At 36.2% G+C, this 15935-nt stretch overlaps 1 protein-coding gene across 1 annotated transcript; it reads right to left on the reverse strand.

The window, feature by feature from the left end:
* Positions 1–1513: 1513 nt before the first annotated feature.
* LOC139713455 (uncharacterized) lies at positions 1514–12451 on the reverse strand. The gene is made up of 3 exons (XM_071625183.1): positions 12302–12451; positions 6817–6984; positions 1514–1522 (listed from the first exon to the last, which is right to left on the reverse strand). The coding sequence occupies exons 1-3, from the start codon at positions 12449–12451 to the stop codon at positions 1514–1516; spliced, it is 327 nt and encodes a 108-aa protein (XP_071481284.1).
* Between the last annotated feature and the right edge of the window lie 3484 nt (positions 12452–15935).

A 15935-nucleotide genomic window follows, 5' to 3' on the forward strand; every position in this document is an offset into this window, starting at 1 on the left:
GGGTCACAGTCATTCGTCCAAGCATAACAAAGATACACCGCATCGGAAAAGTGAAATAACGATCCATAAGCAAATCTGAATGATTGCAATAGACTACTTTTGTTTTCGTTCATAACTTTTAATTAGTAAAATAACTTTTTTGTTTGTTTATGTCGCCATGTATGTCGTTTCCGTATCCTGTTAACAGGTAAATTGCATTGCTCGTAAATATCTGTATGGCATAGACTTTGCATGTGTATGCCTGGGACCCTAAACCCTTCGGGCCATTTTTTTAAAACTCTTCATAATATGCATGCCTGTTAGTTAGTCGTTGTTGTTGTTTTTTCTTCATTTGTCGCCTCCTATTTGGTCATTTGAAGGGGAGCTACGAAATCATTACGGTGATGGAAAATTATATTCCGTGCAGAACACGAACGTAAATTTATGCGCAGACCAAAAGACGGTTTGTATTACAACAATATCTGATGGTGTTTAGTGTTGTACTAAATGTTGTAGTCGTATGATGGCATCGAAGCAACGTTACTGTCGAAATTGCTTACTTCTATACCTAGTGAGGTTCACCATACATTTACTTGAGTTCCTGTTCGTATTTTTATACGGTGATTGAAATACGGAGCAATAAACTACCCATCTGATTTAGATAACACTACACACGAATCACAATAGATTCTGTTTTCTCTCACATGAGTTCAACTCAATGTGATAGAATGAGAGATATTTCGGTCTTTTTCTTTTCTTTTCGTCGCAAAAAAAAAGGAAATACTGTAAAACTCAAGTGCAAAAGCTTACACAAAGTAGACAACGAGGAGTAACTGAAACAGCTTCAAAACAAACATCAATTGCACACTCAAATTAAAATCTGATACAATAACATGGATGCTCGATTGAAGCATAAATACTCAAATTCCGAGAATATGAAGTTATACAAAGTAAGTTTCTTGAATATTAGCTTTGTCTTCACACTTTAAATGTATAGGCATAGATCGTAACGCTACAGACAGACATTATATAAAGTTTATAGCGATACGCCACTGGATAGGGAACAGCTGTTGCCATGATATAGAATGTTTTTTTACAGTTGTTTCTTCAATTTACTGATTATACATAGATTGAGCAATATAAAGCCACGGACGAAATCCTCATCTCCCAGCGAAAAGCTTACAAAGTTGAAATGTTACATCGGCTTACACAAAAGTCCACTGCTGGCAAAGAATAAAACAGAAATATGAAGGATATGGTTTTCTGTGATGACGTCTCAAATGAATGCCCCATTGTCCGAGTACTTGTACAATGTATCTAAAATCAAACACATTGGGAACATAGATAGTCTGTTTGATTGCAGGGTATCGTATGTCATAGTTATTATCATGTTTATATGTCGTTCTTCTTCAGGGCAACATGATTCATCAGTTCTTGCGAGAAGGCCTGTAGTAAGACACGTTGAAAGACGAATTATTCCGCCGCAGAGATCCGTGGGTAATTGCCATTAAATCAGATGATTCTCGATCCTGTTCTAATTGCTCTGGAAGAGTTCAGAAATGACGAAAATAGAAAGAGAAACACAACAAAATGAGACATAATTATATTCAACTAAGGGTGTTTGATGAGATATAAAGTTATTTTTTCTCTCATTATATATATTCATATCTATGTTTTATGGTAAATCATTATAATCTTCCACTTGTTCATGTTTATAGAACCGTGAAGACTGAACGATAAGATGTAATTTGAGCTCAGTAAAACCCTTATTTTTCAAACGCAATTATACCTTAATATTCGCAAAATACAATTTAAAAACACGGGATTGCAAATATCACCATAAAAAAGCACATAGTCATTATGGACCGAAACGATTTGCATTTAATCTGTTTCTTATTTCTCACAGAAATCTCAGAATTAACATCAAACTATCTGAGAATAAAAGGAGCCATACATGCAGCAGGGATTATTCTCTATAGGAATAACATTTTCAATTCAATAAGTCATCATAAGCTCAACCGGCACGATCAAGGTATGATTTTATCCAATCAAAATGTGGGAGATAGACTAGGCAATATATTACACAGATATCATGGCTACGAAGTCTATTTTTATCCCATCAATTATGAAATATTCCCATAAAACAAACAATAATTCCTCACCCTATTCATTGTTTGTGTTACGATCCCTTGGTAGGTTTAGGTACAGTGTTACAGTGAGTTTTATGTTAGTATTGTATCGTTAAGGCTGATCCACCAAATTTCACAAATACAGCTTGGATGTTGGATCCCTTGTGTGACTATTTCAGTTTAAGCTTCAGTTTATTTGTTTTTTCTCCACTTGCACAAATGAAATCATAGAAAATTAACAATCTTCGTATCCACACGAACACATGCGCATGTTAAGAATTGGAGTATAAATTAGAGTATTTTCAATATTGGAGGATATGTTATATATCTATATGTGTGTGAAAATTATTTGCTTCAGAGTGGTCTCATATTCAAGTAATGTGCAGTTTAATGTTTCCAGGTTATCGTGCCTGTACAGTGACGGGGCGATCGTGAACGGCCTGGAAACATTGAGCTGCACAGTACTTCAATTTGAGACCATTCTGAAGCAAATAATTTTCGCACAATAATAGATATATAATGTACTCTTAAATGAATCCCACAAGGATTGGAATAATCATCCCCCAGCATTCCCACTGATTCCCACTGATCAGTTACTAGCCATCCCCTTTAAGTATATAATCAGATTTTTTAAAGACAGATTTTACATACAAAATTATCTTAACCTTATAGACGTGAAGTGGGGCGCTGTGGCATAGTGGATAAGACTCCCGATTGGGGGATCCGAGTTCGAATCTCGCCCAACGCTTACGCCCTTGGGCAAGATACTTTTACCCACAATGTCCCTCTCGACCCAGGTGTATAAATGGGTACCTGGCAACGCTGGGGGATGCTAAAGGCAGGGCCCTCTGGTAGAGCAGTGGCAACGCTGAAGAGGTTACCCTGGGTAAATAAGACCTTATCATAGGTACTTGGCAACGCTAGGGTAATAATTCAGTAATGGCACAGCCCCCTGATAGAGCAGTGGCAACACTGAAGAGGCTACCCTGGATGAATAAGACCTTTTTATTATCATTATAAAGTGAAGTGTCATTAGGTAGGCAAATAGTTGTGATTTGTGAAATGAGAGTAAAATGCTGAGCCTGATTGCTAATTCGAGTGATACAATACGAGATTTGAAGATACATTGTAGTTTTTTTTTCTTTTGTGGGATGATGGCAATTATTGAAGAGAAGGAATGCCTCTTGGACCAACAGACAACTTGTTCCATACATGGGCCCATGCTATCTCACCGATTTTTGTGCTATGATAGATTTAGTATATTCTTAATGACAGTCTGTAGAGTGACGAGTATAGGATGCGAATTGATGAAATCAGAAAAAGAATTACAGCATATCCAGGGAGCTTCCTGATAGTACATTATACAGTTTGCCAGTTTTGTGTATATTAATGAATCTGATTTATTATTTTTTTTTTGGGGGGGGGGGGAGGGGTGGGAGCATGAGATGCTAATGTTAAAAAAGAATGAATGTGGGACAGATGCTGAATACTCAGAGACTAAAAATTCTATGAGTATTAATTTGATATTCACCTCCCAAGGAGAAGATGGAATCTCTCGAGTGCTACTATGTTTTGTATGCGACTCGATCAGGATTAGATGTGAACATGTTCAGTCAGGAACACCTCCGCACCACACCTCCTTCGTCACTATCAGTCTTTAATCCAAAAACACTAATCCTTTGCAAGGATTACGCACAATCCCCGCCCATCCCTACACTCCGCGTCTTGTATACGTATTCAGAGGGTGTGACTAAATCAACCCAGGTATCACTGAGTTGTATTTGTCTATACACAGAAAATAATAGTGAGTGTGGGCTGATGATGGAATATGTAGGCTTATGGGTCTACTGCTAAAAAAACAAAAACAAAAAAAAACAAATTTGTATTGAAAGGACGCAATTCCTTTTGTGTCTTTATGGCCTAATGTACGACATGATGCGTAATAGGAAAAAAAAGAGTTTAATTTCCATGCAAGCCTGGTAACTTTGCATTGTTCGTTGTGGGAACTGAGGGTTTGATGATTAAGAAAAGATTCGGTTATGCCTTTTTTTGTGTCTCTCTCTCTCTCTCTCTCTCTCTCTCGTAGCTGATGACGGTGGAGGATCGCTGGTCTGGGAGAAATGGGTGACGTTAATAAGACACACTGCAGAAATATTTCCGAATTAATAGCTGCTACCCATTGATGAGGCTAATGACGTATAATATGACAGCAAGAAATTGAACGACTAGTTTGAAGTATAAGATCATATACGTCATTTCTGATTACGTAACCCAGGTAGACAAAGATGGAGGTATAAATTGCTATTTTTCCCGTTTCTTGCGATTATTCAGTGATCAGTTCTTTGAGTTTTGAAAGAAACAAGACCAATTTTCTGATGTATCAAAGTTATGCAGTATCTGAGATGATTATCTCAACGAACATCGAAAGTTTTCAAAAACATTAATTAGCACTCAAACACAATAATGAAGAGCACCTTATCAGTTTTGTCTGGGAATACTTGCAACAACTTGTTTTCTGATTACGTAACCTAGAAAAACAAAGACACAGGTATAAATTGCTATTTTTCCTGTTTCTTGCGATTATTCAGTGATTAGTTCTTTGATTTTTAAAATAAACAAGGTCAATTTCCTGATGCATCAAAGTTATGCAGTATCTTCGATAGCTATCTCAACCAAAATTAAGTGTTTACAAAAAAAAAAAAACATAATCAGCACTTAAACACAATAATGAAGATCCTATCAGTTTTGTCTGGGAATTTTGGCGACAAGATGTTTTCTTAGATTGAGGAGATAAAGTTGAATGCGACATCAACTTGATTGGGAAAACAGAATCTTAGTATATACCCTCTTCTAGAGAGAGAGAAAGGTGTTATTTCAAACACTAAAATTTTCAGATAGAAATAGTTACGTAGTATTTTCATTTTGTTTTAGGGTTTTTAGGTAACAGCTGGAAACAATAATTCATTGTGTTATTTCATGATAATATATATATATATATATATATATATATATATATGTATATATATATATATATATATATATATATATAACAGAGACACATATAAACTTTGAAATCAAGAGCGCAAGAAGTGTATGAATGCAATGTCAATTTTTTTGTGTGTGTCCATGCTATCGTTTTTTTGGGTGTAACACTCATCAAAGCCCGATAAAATCCCTGAAAACTGAATTCATGATCTCAGTATTTTTAGATAAATCTTCTCCGGAGAAAAGTTACACATCGAAGAATGCAGGACACTATGGTCAAGTTACGACACCGTAATCTTGACATTAGGGAGCTTTAGATTTTAGACGCGCGGACGTTCAAAGGGAAAAAAAAACATGATCTGAGCGTGCGCAGTAGCGCGGGTCAAGTTGACGCACGCTTCTGCGCACGCTCAGATCATGGTTTTTTTTTTCCTTTGAACGTCCGCGCGTCTAAAATCTAAAGCTCCCTAATATAGAGCTTCATGACAGTAATAGGAATAGGGCCTATCTTGAAATCCGAAGCTGTTTTCGGATAAAGTTTTCGTAAAAATCAAACTTTCACTACCGTAAAAGTACCAAATTCTCTATTTTCATCTAATCAAACACATTTTGTTGTTTTCGTATCTTTTAAATACGTCTGCTGTTTCATCACATTGACATGGTGACGGGTCTCATGTCTTTAGTGATAGTGTTTTGAGCTGTAAAAGGAGGTGCATACAAAACTAGCGCGTGCACAACGAATGGCTAAAAAGTAAAATGATTCAACTGAAGATAAGATGAATTACGTATCGTGACAGTATGTATTGGGTGTGGTCCGGAAATAAATCCAAAACGTCCCCCCCCCCAAAAAAAAAAAATCAAACAAAACAAACTACAATTAACCCCAAAAACATAACAAAAGAACTAGAAACGGTTTTTTTTTCTTTTCTTTTCTACGGTGATTCAGCATAAGATTAGATATTCGTGTCGTTGTAATTAAAGGTGAGATAATCTCATGTACAAAATTGTTTTCTCCACATTGGGAATTATTTATAAATTGACGACCAATGATGATAGTGTTGCATTAGAAGTGACCATGACACAACGTAGTATGATCATCCGATGCGTATTGATACGAGGGAGATAAATAACAGAAGTCAACCCGATAGGCACCTGCATTGTAGATGTAACATGAATCCATCAGTTTGATTTGTGATATTGTGATGTGAATACGAATGATTGAGGTGCTGTGTTTCTACTGTCAGCTTCCTGCAAACTTATAATACACAATGTATTGTCCTATTGCGGGTATGCACGGATTATACTTTACAAACACAAAGCAAAGAAATTACGTGTATTTACCGACAAAATAGTGGTGATATTTGATTGATAGCTGAGAATGTTTGTATTTATTTTAGTTGTCAACAACGCTGTCATTTCTCATGTGAAAAAGTATTCATTTGGATATCTAATCAACACGTCATCTTATTTAATACCACTGTGCCTTAACACAAACGCACGAGCATATTCACGCACACACACGCATACATCGATGTAGCCTACAGTCACATAAAACATACTGTTGCAAAGGGGAAGGGGAGAAAAGGAGAAATAGGGGGGGGGGGGTAAAGATCAATCTAATCTCTGTTCTTCTTTTAGCACATACAGTAACATTCACATTCACTCTTGCAGGAACGAAGTATATAGCTTTAGTTCGTTTTGTGTTCAATAAGACCTTTCTCACCCTGCTACTCCGGCAAAGTCGCCATGTGTTTCTGATGACGTCGATGCAGAATCGTAATTTTCGCCCAGATCTGTTCCGCTTTTCAAATGTCATCGGGTAACTCTCGGCTGAATCAGGATTTGAATTGACTGACACAATGTCTCCTAGCAACCGTTTCAGCGCACGGATCTATTCCCAAAGAATAACAAGAACACAAAAACAAGTAGGTTAAACATTATCAAACATAATTATCAAACATAGCACGATAATGATGCATTGACTTGATACTTTTTCGGCTAACGATATCTGCGATGATTGAACAGATAAGCTTCATAATTTTCCAAGTTAATCTACATGGGGAGGAGAGTAATTAGATCGATATTTTAGAACTAGAGATACACTTGTATATTCAATCTCCATTAGCGATGCACGGATAACGCAACTGACAGACGGTAAGGATTATATGTATGTATATATATATATATATATATATATATATATATATATATATATAAACATGTCAGAATTTAACGTTTCGACTCCACGAAAAAATAAAGAAGCAAACTGTTTTTGGCCAATTAAGTATATGTTTATTCCACTCAATTTTTCGACCAAAATTGCTTTGCTTTGTTTTGATACCGTCATTGTCATAAGACTCCTGAAGAAGGCGTGGGACGCCGAAAATACAAGAGTCCAAAAATAAACTTATATTTCATTGGCCAAAATGCACCCTGGATTCCATATCACATGGTGTCCCATTACATTGTTATAATACACTCAGCAAAAAAAGAAAGTAAACACTTTTTCGAGATTATATTTCTCATATAATATTTGGCCAAAAGTAGATTATATTTCTCATATAATATTTGGCCAAAAGTTAATGTATTATACACCATGTCAAAGATAATTTAATTGGCTATCACCCCGGTAGGTCAACAAAAAGGAAAACTTTACGCATGAGTAAACACCTTTGTTTTTTTCTTTCAGGGCACAAAAGTAAAAATTGCAAAACTGAGCATGTTGCCATTCATGCGCAGGCGCTCTTCCATATAACAATGAGAACAAACAAAAAATTCCACACAAAAAGCAACATGAATTACCTTGCAAAAATAAACTATGATCTCTATGATATCTTTAAAGTCCAAAAGATCAATGAAGGCTAAAAATAATGGAGGAAAATGAAGAATCTTCTGTCAAAACTAAATTCAAATGAAATAAGAAAAGAAGCAATAATTAACAAAAATGGCAAAAATTTTACTTGTTTCTTTTTTCAAATTAACTTATTGTCAATAATGTTTAGTTCTTGAATTTGTCTTATGAATTCTTTAAAAAATGAAATAAAAAAATTCTATTCATTTAACCATGTTTATGCATATTACTCCCTAAATTATTTGAAGTTTGAGTTGACAGAAAATTCTTATTTTCCTTCTTTACTTTGTTTTTGTTGGAGGTTATAAAGAGATGAAGAGAACAAAACCTTATCTTTGTTATTTCATTCATGTCTCTCATTGTGTTAAACTGGTCTTTTGTTGTCATTGTTATCTTGAAGGACATTTGCAAATGAAAGGCAACATGTCAATTTTTGCAATTTTTACTTTTGTGCTTTGGAGGAAAAAACCGAATGTGTTCACTCATGTATAAAATTTCCTTTTTGTATTAACCTACTAGCTTGATAGGCAATTAAATTACCTTTAATATGATATCTGTACATTGATTTTCATCAAAATCTTCAATGAAAAATATGAACTCGAAAAAGTGTTGACTTTCTTTTTTTGCTGAGTGTATATAGTTGTATGTCTCAGATACAGTAGGATATACGAAATATATTATGAGTAGAGACGCAAGGAAAGAAACATAAAATTTTCCTCCAACGTATATGTGCTATCATACAATGTGACAAAGAATACAAATGTTACAGTGTTAGCAGCACATGTGTCACATCACTGAACGACACTCAAGCAAATATGCATGATAAAGTGGGGATCTACATAATATATGTCACTTAAATAAAAAGGAGAGAAAAATATATCACGAAGAAATATATATGTTTATATATATCAATACATATAGTTCATATATACGAGAGAGAGAGAGAGAGAGAGTGAGTAAACAGAAATGAGGGGGCAGTGCCATGAGAGATGTACATAGATAGAAAGAGACAGATAGAGCTAGAAATAGAGAGACGGAGTGAGGGGACGGAGGAACAGGGTATAAAGGGTAGCTCCATGTATTTTTCTTTAATCAACTTATTTACGGTGAATAGCGGATACGGTCTTTTTCTTGTAACTGGTGCAATGCCAATTTGTTCAAACGTGGAAATGTCTATCAAAGAAGGCAAATTTGCTGATGTCAATGAGAATATCCACATTCAAAGAGAACAGTGGGAGGACAATTACAGATTACAAATCCAAAAGGATTTGTAAATCGCCATCTAACTGCTTAATTACAACAACCTTTGTGATATATTCGATATTGCCTAAACAGAATGAACGTAACAGCGTTCACTGAACTACACACATCATGGCCACAAAAGCTATTACTTCATTTTGTGTGGTGACGACATTTTCGACTGCCTGTCGTTTACTAATTAAAGAGCTTTTTTGTCGTGATTAACTCCAAACCTAATTGCAGGACCAAAATGATATATAACATTCCGCCACTGCGTAATATCGCAACTTCACTAAGGGTATTCCACTCACTCAGAAATGTCAAAGAGTCAAATCATTTTTTTCAGAGTCGTATTATGAATGCTAGCCCTGTCGATTGATAGCTATCGTAAGTTCATTTCCCATGTTCTTGGAAGATTGTACCGAAGAGAAAGAGAATAACTGACCCAATGCTGTATGCTTGCTTTATTTAGAAGTGGATAATAAAGATGTTATCAAATCGTGTGTCCTTTACGTTGTTTTGTAATCCCGGGTGACACAGAGATACTTCAAATCATTTCATGTTTGGTAAGAGGAAATTATTTCCTGTATAAACAAGAGGCCATAAAAGGTGGAATTGAGAAGGTACAATATGAAGGCCATGGTCATATACACATTATACGTGTAGGTCCTTGATTACACAACTGATGAGATTCATTACACAACTGTGCTGAAATAAAACCAATCAAACAAAAAGATTTCAGAAATGCTTGTTTTCACCGCAGTTTTCTATGTTACAGGGTACTTATAAACAACTGAAGATTCTGATATTTGTTGGACGATTTGTTTTAACCAAGCGTCATGATGTGACCATGATGATGAAATATTAGTCAAGTTGGTAGACGAAAATTGTTCTCATTAAAATCAAACGAAGCCAATCTTATGTTTAATATCTCTCCAGCTTCCATCGTGGATTATATTAGTTTATACTCCCTGAGATAAACACCTGAAGTGATCGATAATGACAAGGATGAGGACGACCTTAATTTCCTACAATGTCATCTCTCTTCTCATTTTCTAACAGAGCGAACAGTCTGCGAGTCCGGAAAAACAACATCGTTGTAACTAATTGGCTTTGGTTTGATTTCAAGTGCTTTTGATCATTCTCGAGAGCATATGGTATTAGTACTTTTACACATCTAGTCATGGAGGGGGGGGGGGGGGGGGTTTGTAAATGAAAACGTCATGTTTTCTCGAAAGCTTATTCCGTAAAAAAAAACAAAAAAAACAAAACATACCAACACAAAACTGAACAATCTTCATTTAACCAAAAAAAAAAAATCTTTTCACAAGTTCCGATCTCGCGATGGTACTGAAAAATACACCCAAGCGCCATGGGGGAAACTGGAATCTATAAGGTTGTAATGAAATACAAACACGCCAGTTCCTTCTCCATTTTCTTGAACGCGTGAAACGCCATCACTTTCAGCTTTTCCCCTGGAGTTCTTTGTGATGTCATTAAATCGTACTCCGATGCCACGACTTATCAGGGCATAGGTTACACTTAAGAAAATTCCAGATGACCATGCTCAGCAAAGGGGGACCGAGGAGGCGAATCGCATTTAACCCGGATAGCTTGGCGCCTCTGCAGCGACTACACTCATATCAGAGACACCCCATATCATTCGTGTTACCTTTCCCTTTCGCCTTTTCATTTGAATTTCATGAGCGTAGGAAATATTACAAGAAAAAAAAACCCAGCAACTTAATAAACAACCACCAATTGGATGCGTGCATTCACCGACAAATAAAACGCCAAAAATGTCAAAATGCTAAAGAGCTTGAAAAGCAAACACACGTGGAAACACAAACAGATACACGGGAAACACCCACTTCAAAACTACAAAATAACAAGTTACGTCCACACGCTTGAAATAATAACTTCTTATTTTTCATCGGAATTTTGTTGATTCCGCGGATTAATTAATGCCAGTTCGCGATTTTTTTTTCTGACATAAATAGCCTTCTTTTCATCCCGCTTCTCTGAAGCAACACATTTAACAATATCTAATGTGCATGTCTGGTGGATGTCCAGCTGACGGAATAATATTTTCCCACACCATTTCATTCTTCCTTGCCAGTGGAAAGGCCAGCTAGAGTTAGCATAAAATTGTACTCCTACACTCCACAAAGTGGGACTCTTTTTACATAAAACGTAAATTCGGGATTACCTGCCAGGTATACCATGTTACCCTTCTCCCTAAGGTTTAGAAAATAGTGTCATCATATCTAGCAATTGCACAATTAAAAAAGAAAACCAATCTATAGATCGAACGGCACACTTCTAATGTGGCAAAACGCAAGGATGCGAGGATGGAAAAGAGAAGGGATGAATGCACGATTGTGCAAATTCGGCAACCAAAAACAGCTTGGCCCTTCTGGAGAGTGAAACATTATATACCCCAAGGCGTCGACAGTGACGGTGGAAAAATACTCAAAGGAATGAAAAAAAAAAAGATAATTCTATTGCCCAGAAGATATGTAAACCAGTTTCTAGACGCCATCGCTCTCAGAAAGTTGTGTAGGCAATCCATATCCATGTGTAGTTTAACAGAAGAACTCTTTTTTGTCCATAGGCCAGTTTTAACTGATATATTTTGCTCCTAAGAACACTATCTGCGTATTGATGCATGATTTATAACAGCACACAACAGCACACAAAAAGATCGTTTGCATTCAAAATATTCAAGAGACATACTGACGCGATATTTGGACACCATCACGTATTTTTTCTCTCTCTTTAAAAGTAGAAGTCAGCGTAGAATGATGTCATCATTATTTCATACGTTTCTCTTCGATACCCTATTAGCTTCGGCAGGAGGCATATTTCGTGTGATGCCCTAGAGCAAAGAGCAGTGTCTTTCTTTATCAGCAAGAACACTTTTAACAAAGATATTAGCTTGGATTAAACCACGAGGGAGTTATACTGTTCAAAGCTAGTGTGTTGAACCAAACGTCATCAGATATCTTTCTATGCACCTGAGTTTTTGTCGAGTTGTCAGCGTGGGGGCGGGAAAGGGGGAGGGGCTTTTGTTTGTCATGAAAATGATATCAGCTACTGAGCTGGGCGGGACACTCACCTCAAGAGCAAGGTCTGTATCGGTCATGAACCTATCGCTCATCTGGGACGGGTCCTGCTCTTCCTCCGATGGAAAAGAAGCTGACGTCACAGCCAGCAGGACGGATAGGATAAGAAGAATCGCAGACAGCGTGACGTGATGGGGTTCCATAGTCTGTCATAAAACATTAAAAAACACATGATTTTTTTAAAATATGTTGCAACCCAAAACACTGAAACTAAAGCAAAATGAGATTTGATACCACAAACGTGTGCTCAAACATCGATTTACTGATGTTGGTACTTTAAAATGACAAAGCGGTATAGAAATTAAGCCATATTTTGTCTATTATTCCAGCACAGTAACTGTAGTAATGCTAACCACGAGGTCACATTCCCTTTTTGAGGCAGTCGGGAATTCAATTTACGTGGAATAACTCAAGCAGGTATTTCAGCATTTAAAAACAACTTGTCATTTCAAAACTATGATATTGATCTGTACAGGATTCACTAAGAACTTGAAATTCAGACAGAAGATATATATAGTCAACTTTTTCGAATTTCTAACAGGTATCAAAACTATCTTTTTTTGCCGATAGGGTGATTTTATATATCATATATTTATAGATATGTCTTGTCTATCCACATAAACATACATATATCTGTAGCAATGTTTTTTGTGTGTATAATTATAATTCACATGCACGCGAACGTAAATACGTAATATATACATCTAATATACAAACAAGTAAAGTAAATCTCCATCATACATTAATCTGTTTTGTTTCCATTTGATTTGAATACTTGTGTTAAAACTTGAAGGGAATTCCATCCCTCATATCAGGTTGATTGCTTTTCTCTCATTTCTATCATTTCCTGAGATAACGACATATTTCAACAATATTGTTATCGCTTGATAGAATCTCGAGAGCTAAAGAAGACTCTGAGTGTGTTGGCCATTAGTGACCTCTGATTTTATATCAGCTATAAGACATATTTTCTGTTTCTTTCACAATCATTTTTCCTCATTTCGTGCTAATTATTGGACATTATCATCCAAGTTTCATTGCATCGGTATTACTGTTTAATTTAGATGACGTCAAGGCCAACATTGTGATGCCTGCACTTGTGCAGATTCACAGGAATGTCAAGAAAGTGTGATTGTGTTGTAAAGCGGCATTATCATAATTATGGTGTCTGAAAAGGCCAAAGACAAATTAACTTTGAAAGATTGCCTACATTTACCGTATCGTCGCATGCGTATTTTTCACGGAGATATTTGTTGCATGTCGGTTCTCATTTCACTCCTGCGTTTCGTAATACGAAAAACCCTCTTGAGTAGTCACTCTTAAACATGACCAACCAATGAAACGCCGAGCAGGGCTTCCGGACTGTCAGTGCGCTGACGTCATTTCCGCGTGTAAGTAACAAACCGCAACTGGGAATGACGTCAGAAAGAATCGGTGAAGTCTGAAGAGCTTGTTAGCACGGGGCTATTAGCCAAGTTACGACAGGTGAGTTTGTCTTTCAAGACCCTGTTTTCTCTTTTCCAGAGAGCAATATTATCTGAAATTAATTGACGTTTAATTTATTGAACTAATTGAGCTATCAGTATCTGTGCCGGCTCCATCATAGGCAATTATACACTTGTCTTTTGATGACTTCATAAGAGCTTTATTGTGACAAAATAAAATAGGTAGAACTGTGTAAATCACATTCACCTCAGACAACAATACTGACTGCTACTATCTTTTTTGTCCTGCTAATGTGGGAATTGCAATTTCTCTCTATCTCTCTTTCTGGAAAAATCAAACAACCAACGAAGCTATCTAATTATCGAAATATATTTCAGACAGAGAAAACAGTCTGTGTCTCTTTCGTACAATTAAAAAAACACACTTTATTTGAATCTGTAGCTTAAACTTTGTTTCCACATTTGCTTGTGTGTCTGCTGTGTGTGGAGAGGTTCGTCTTTGATGTTAGTCTGCCACTTTCAATTGCACTTTTCGTTTGGAAATGAAGATTGGTTTGAAAAGGTGATGGAACACATACATTTCAGGGTTTAGGCGGTATCGTTTCAAATTTAAAGGAAATAAATCAATGTAGGAAAATACATTTAAACGTCATTTTACACGAAAATAGATAATACACCATAAATACGTGCCTGAACCTGTCTTGAGCTTCATTAAAGGAGACCTCTGGATGATTTTCAGATTTTTACATTTGAACAACTATAAATTAGTTATACTGTGGACAGAGTTTCAGAATTTGTGATAATTAGGATGAAGAATGAGAATATTTTCAAAATTGGGAACAAATTGCAATGAACAAGGATGATGACATGGCAGGGTCACCATAAGAATGCATGAGTTGGGGCTCAAGGAAGCAGAACAAAAGAAGAAGGCATACATAGATTATACACAGGTGAACTCGCAAGCAAGCGGTATTGTAATGGAATCACATGGCTACATTTCTGAAATATGTGAACCTCCTATGTCATCATCCTTGTAATTTGTTCAAGGTTTTTCAAACTATTGTTTCTCTGCTCAAGAACCACATTAAATTCCACAAATCTATAATTGGAGTTGTCGATTTATGTACCACATGATGTAAAATTATGAAAATCATCTGGAATGTCCCTTTAAGATTGCTTTTGAAAAGATCCTTTAACATTCTTTTCTCGAGAGTTAAAATCATAGTTTCCCCTTTCTCTCCTGCATATCAGGGTCTGCGGTCTCTTTCTTAAAATTCATGCAGATATATGTGTTATTATGAACTTGACAGACTAACTGTAAAAAGAGGAAGTGAATTCAAAATATTATGGAGTATGATGTACATAATACAGTACCAGGAAAATATACAGTCATGTATAGATGAATGAGTGTCGCTATTGCATTATCTCTCTTAATCTATTAATGATTGAAATTGATTGATAACGGGAAAATGTATACCGGAATGTAAGCACGTTTGTAGATGGTATATGATTCCCCTTTGTATGGTGATTCATCTGCCCCCTCCCTCCCCCTCGCTCCCCTTCCGTCCGAAGGGGTTAATGACCATTTATATAGTCCATGGGCCAGGCCAGATATTGGTACCACCTGAGGTGGCAAAACCTTTTTGGTGTCATTTTGTTTGTCGGGCATAGATATGCTTATCAAGCTATGATAGCATATCCATATGAGTAGCTTAGTCATAATAAATGAATTTTTAACCAATTTGGTCTCGTTGTTATATCCCTATACTTCTGAATCGAGACTAACCACTATACAAAGAAGAGCACTGTCTTCTGTTATGTATGTTCCAATGATATTTTTCTCCTTACTGGGAAAAATCTATGGTATGTTCACAGGTGTTCTTAAACGCGGTGCGCTTAGTCTTTATTCAAGGCAGCGAAGGGAATATCCAAAGGTTATGATGTCCACAGCGCTTAGTCTTTATTCAAGACGGCGAAGGGAATATCGAAAGCGTATGATACAGTGTATACCCCTTCATCTAAAAACAACAACAACAAAAAAGCAATTCCTCGTTAATTTTATTGTATTTTTCAATTATTTTGTCATTTTCCGGTGAAAACTCTACGGTAAAAACGCTAATACCACGCCATTGTCGTTGTATTTCCATCCAACAATGAAAGATAATGCAAAAACAATGTATAC

The sequence above is a fragment of the Diadema antillarum genome, unplaced genomic scaffold (assembly GCF_040938485.1).
Source record: "Diadema antillarum isolate AM-2024a unplaced genomic scaffold, OU_Dant_1.0 seq00001973_RagTag, whole genome shotgun sequence".
In the NCBI taxonomy this organism is placed as follows: Eukaryota; Metazoa; Echinodermata; class Echinoidea; order Diadematoida; family Diadematidae; genus Diadema; species Diadema antillarum.

Bases quoted from the DNA above. Each gene is read 5' to 3' on its own strand.
- LOC139713455 (XM_071625183.1), bottom strand. From the start codon at position 12,451: ATGGAACCCCATCACGTCACGCTGTCTGCGATTCTTCTTATCCTATCC. The intron at 6,985-12,301 runs GTGAGTGTCCCG...CTTTGGGAATAG, and splicing joins ATACAGACCTTGCTCTTGAG to ATCCGTGCGCTGAAACGGTT.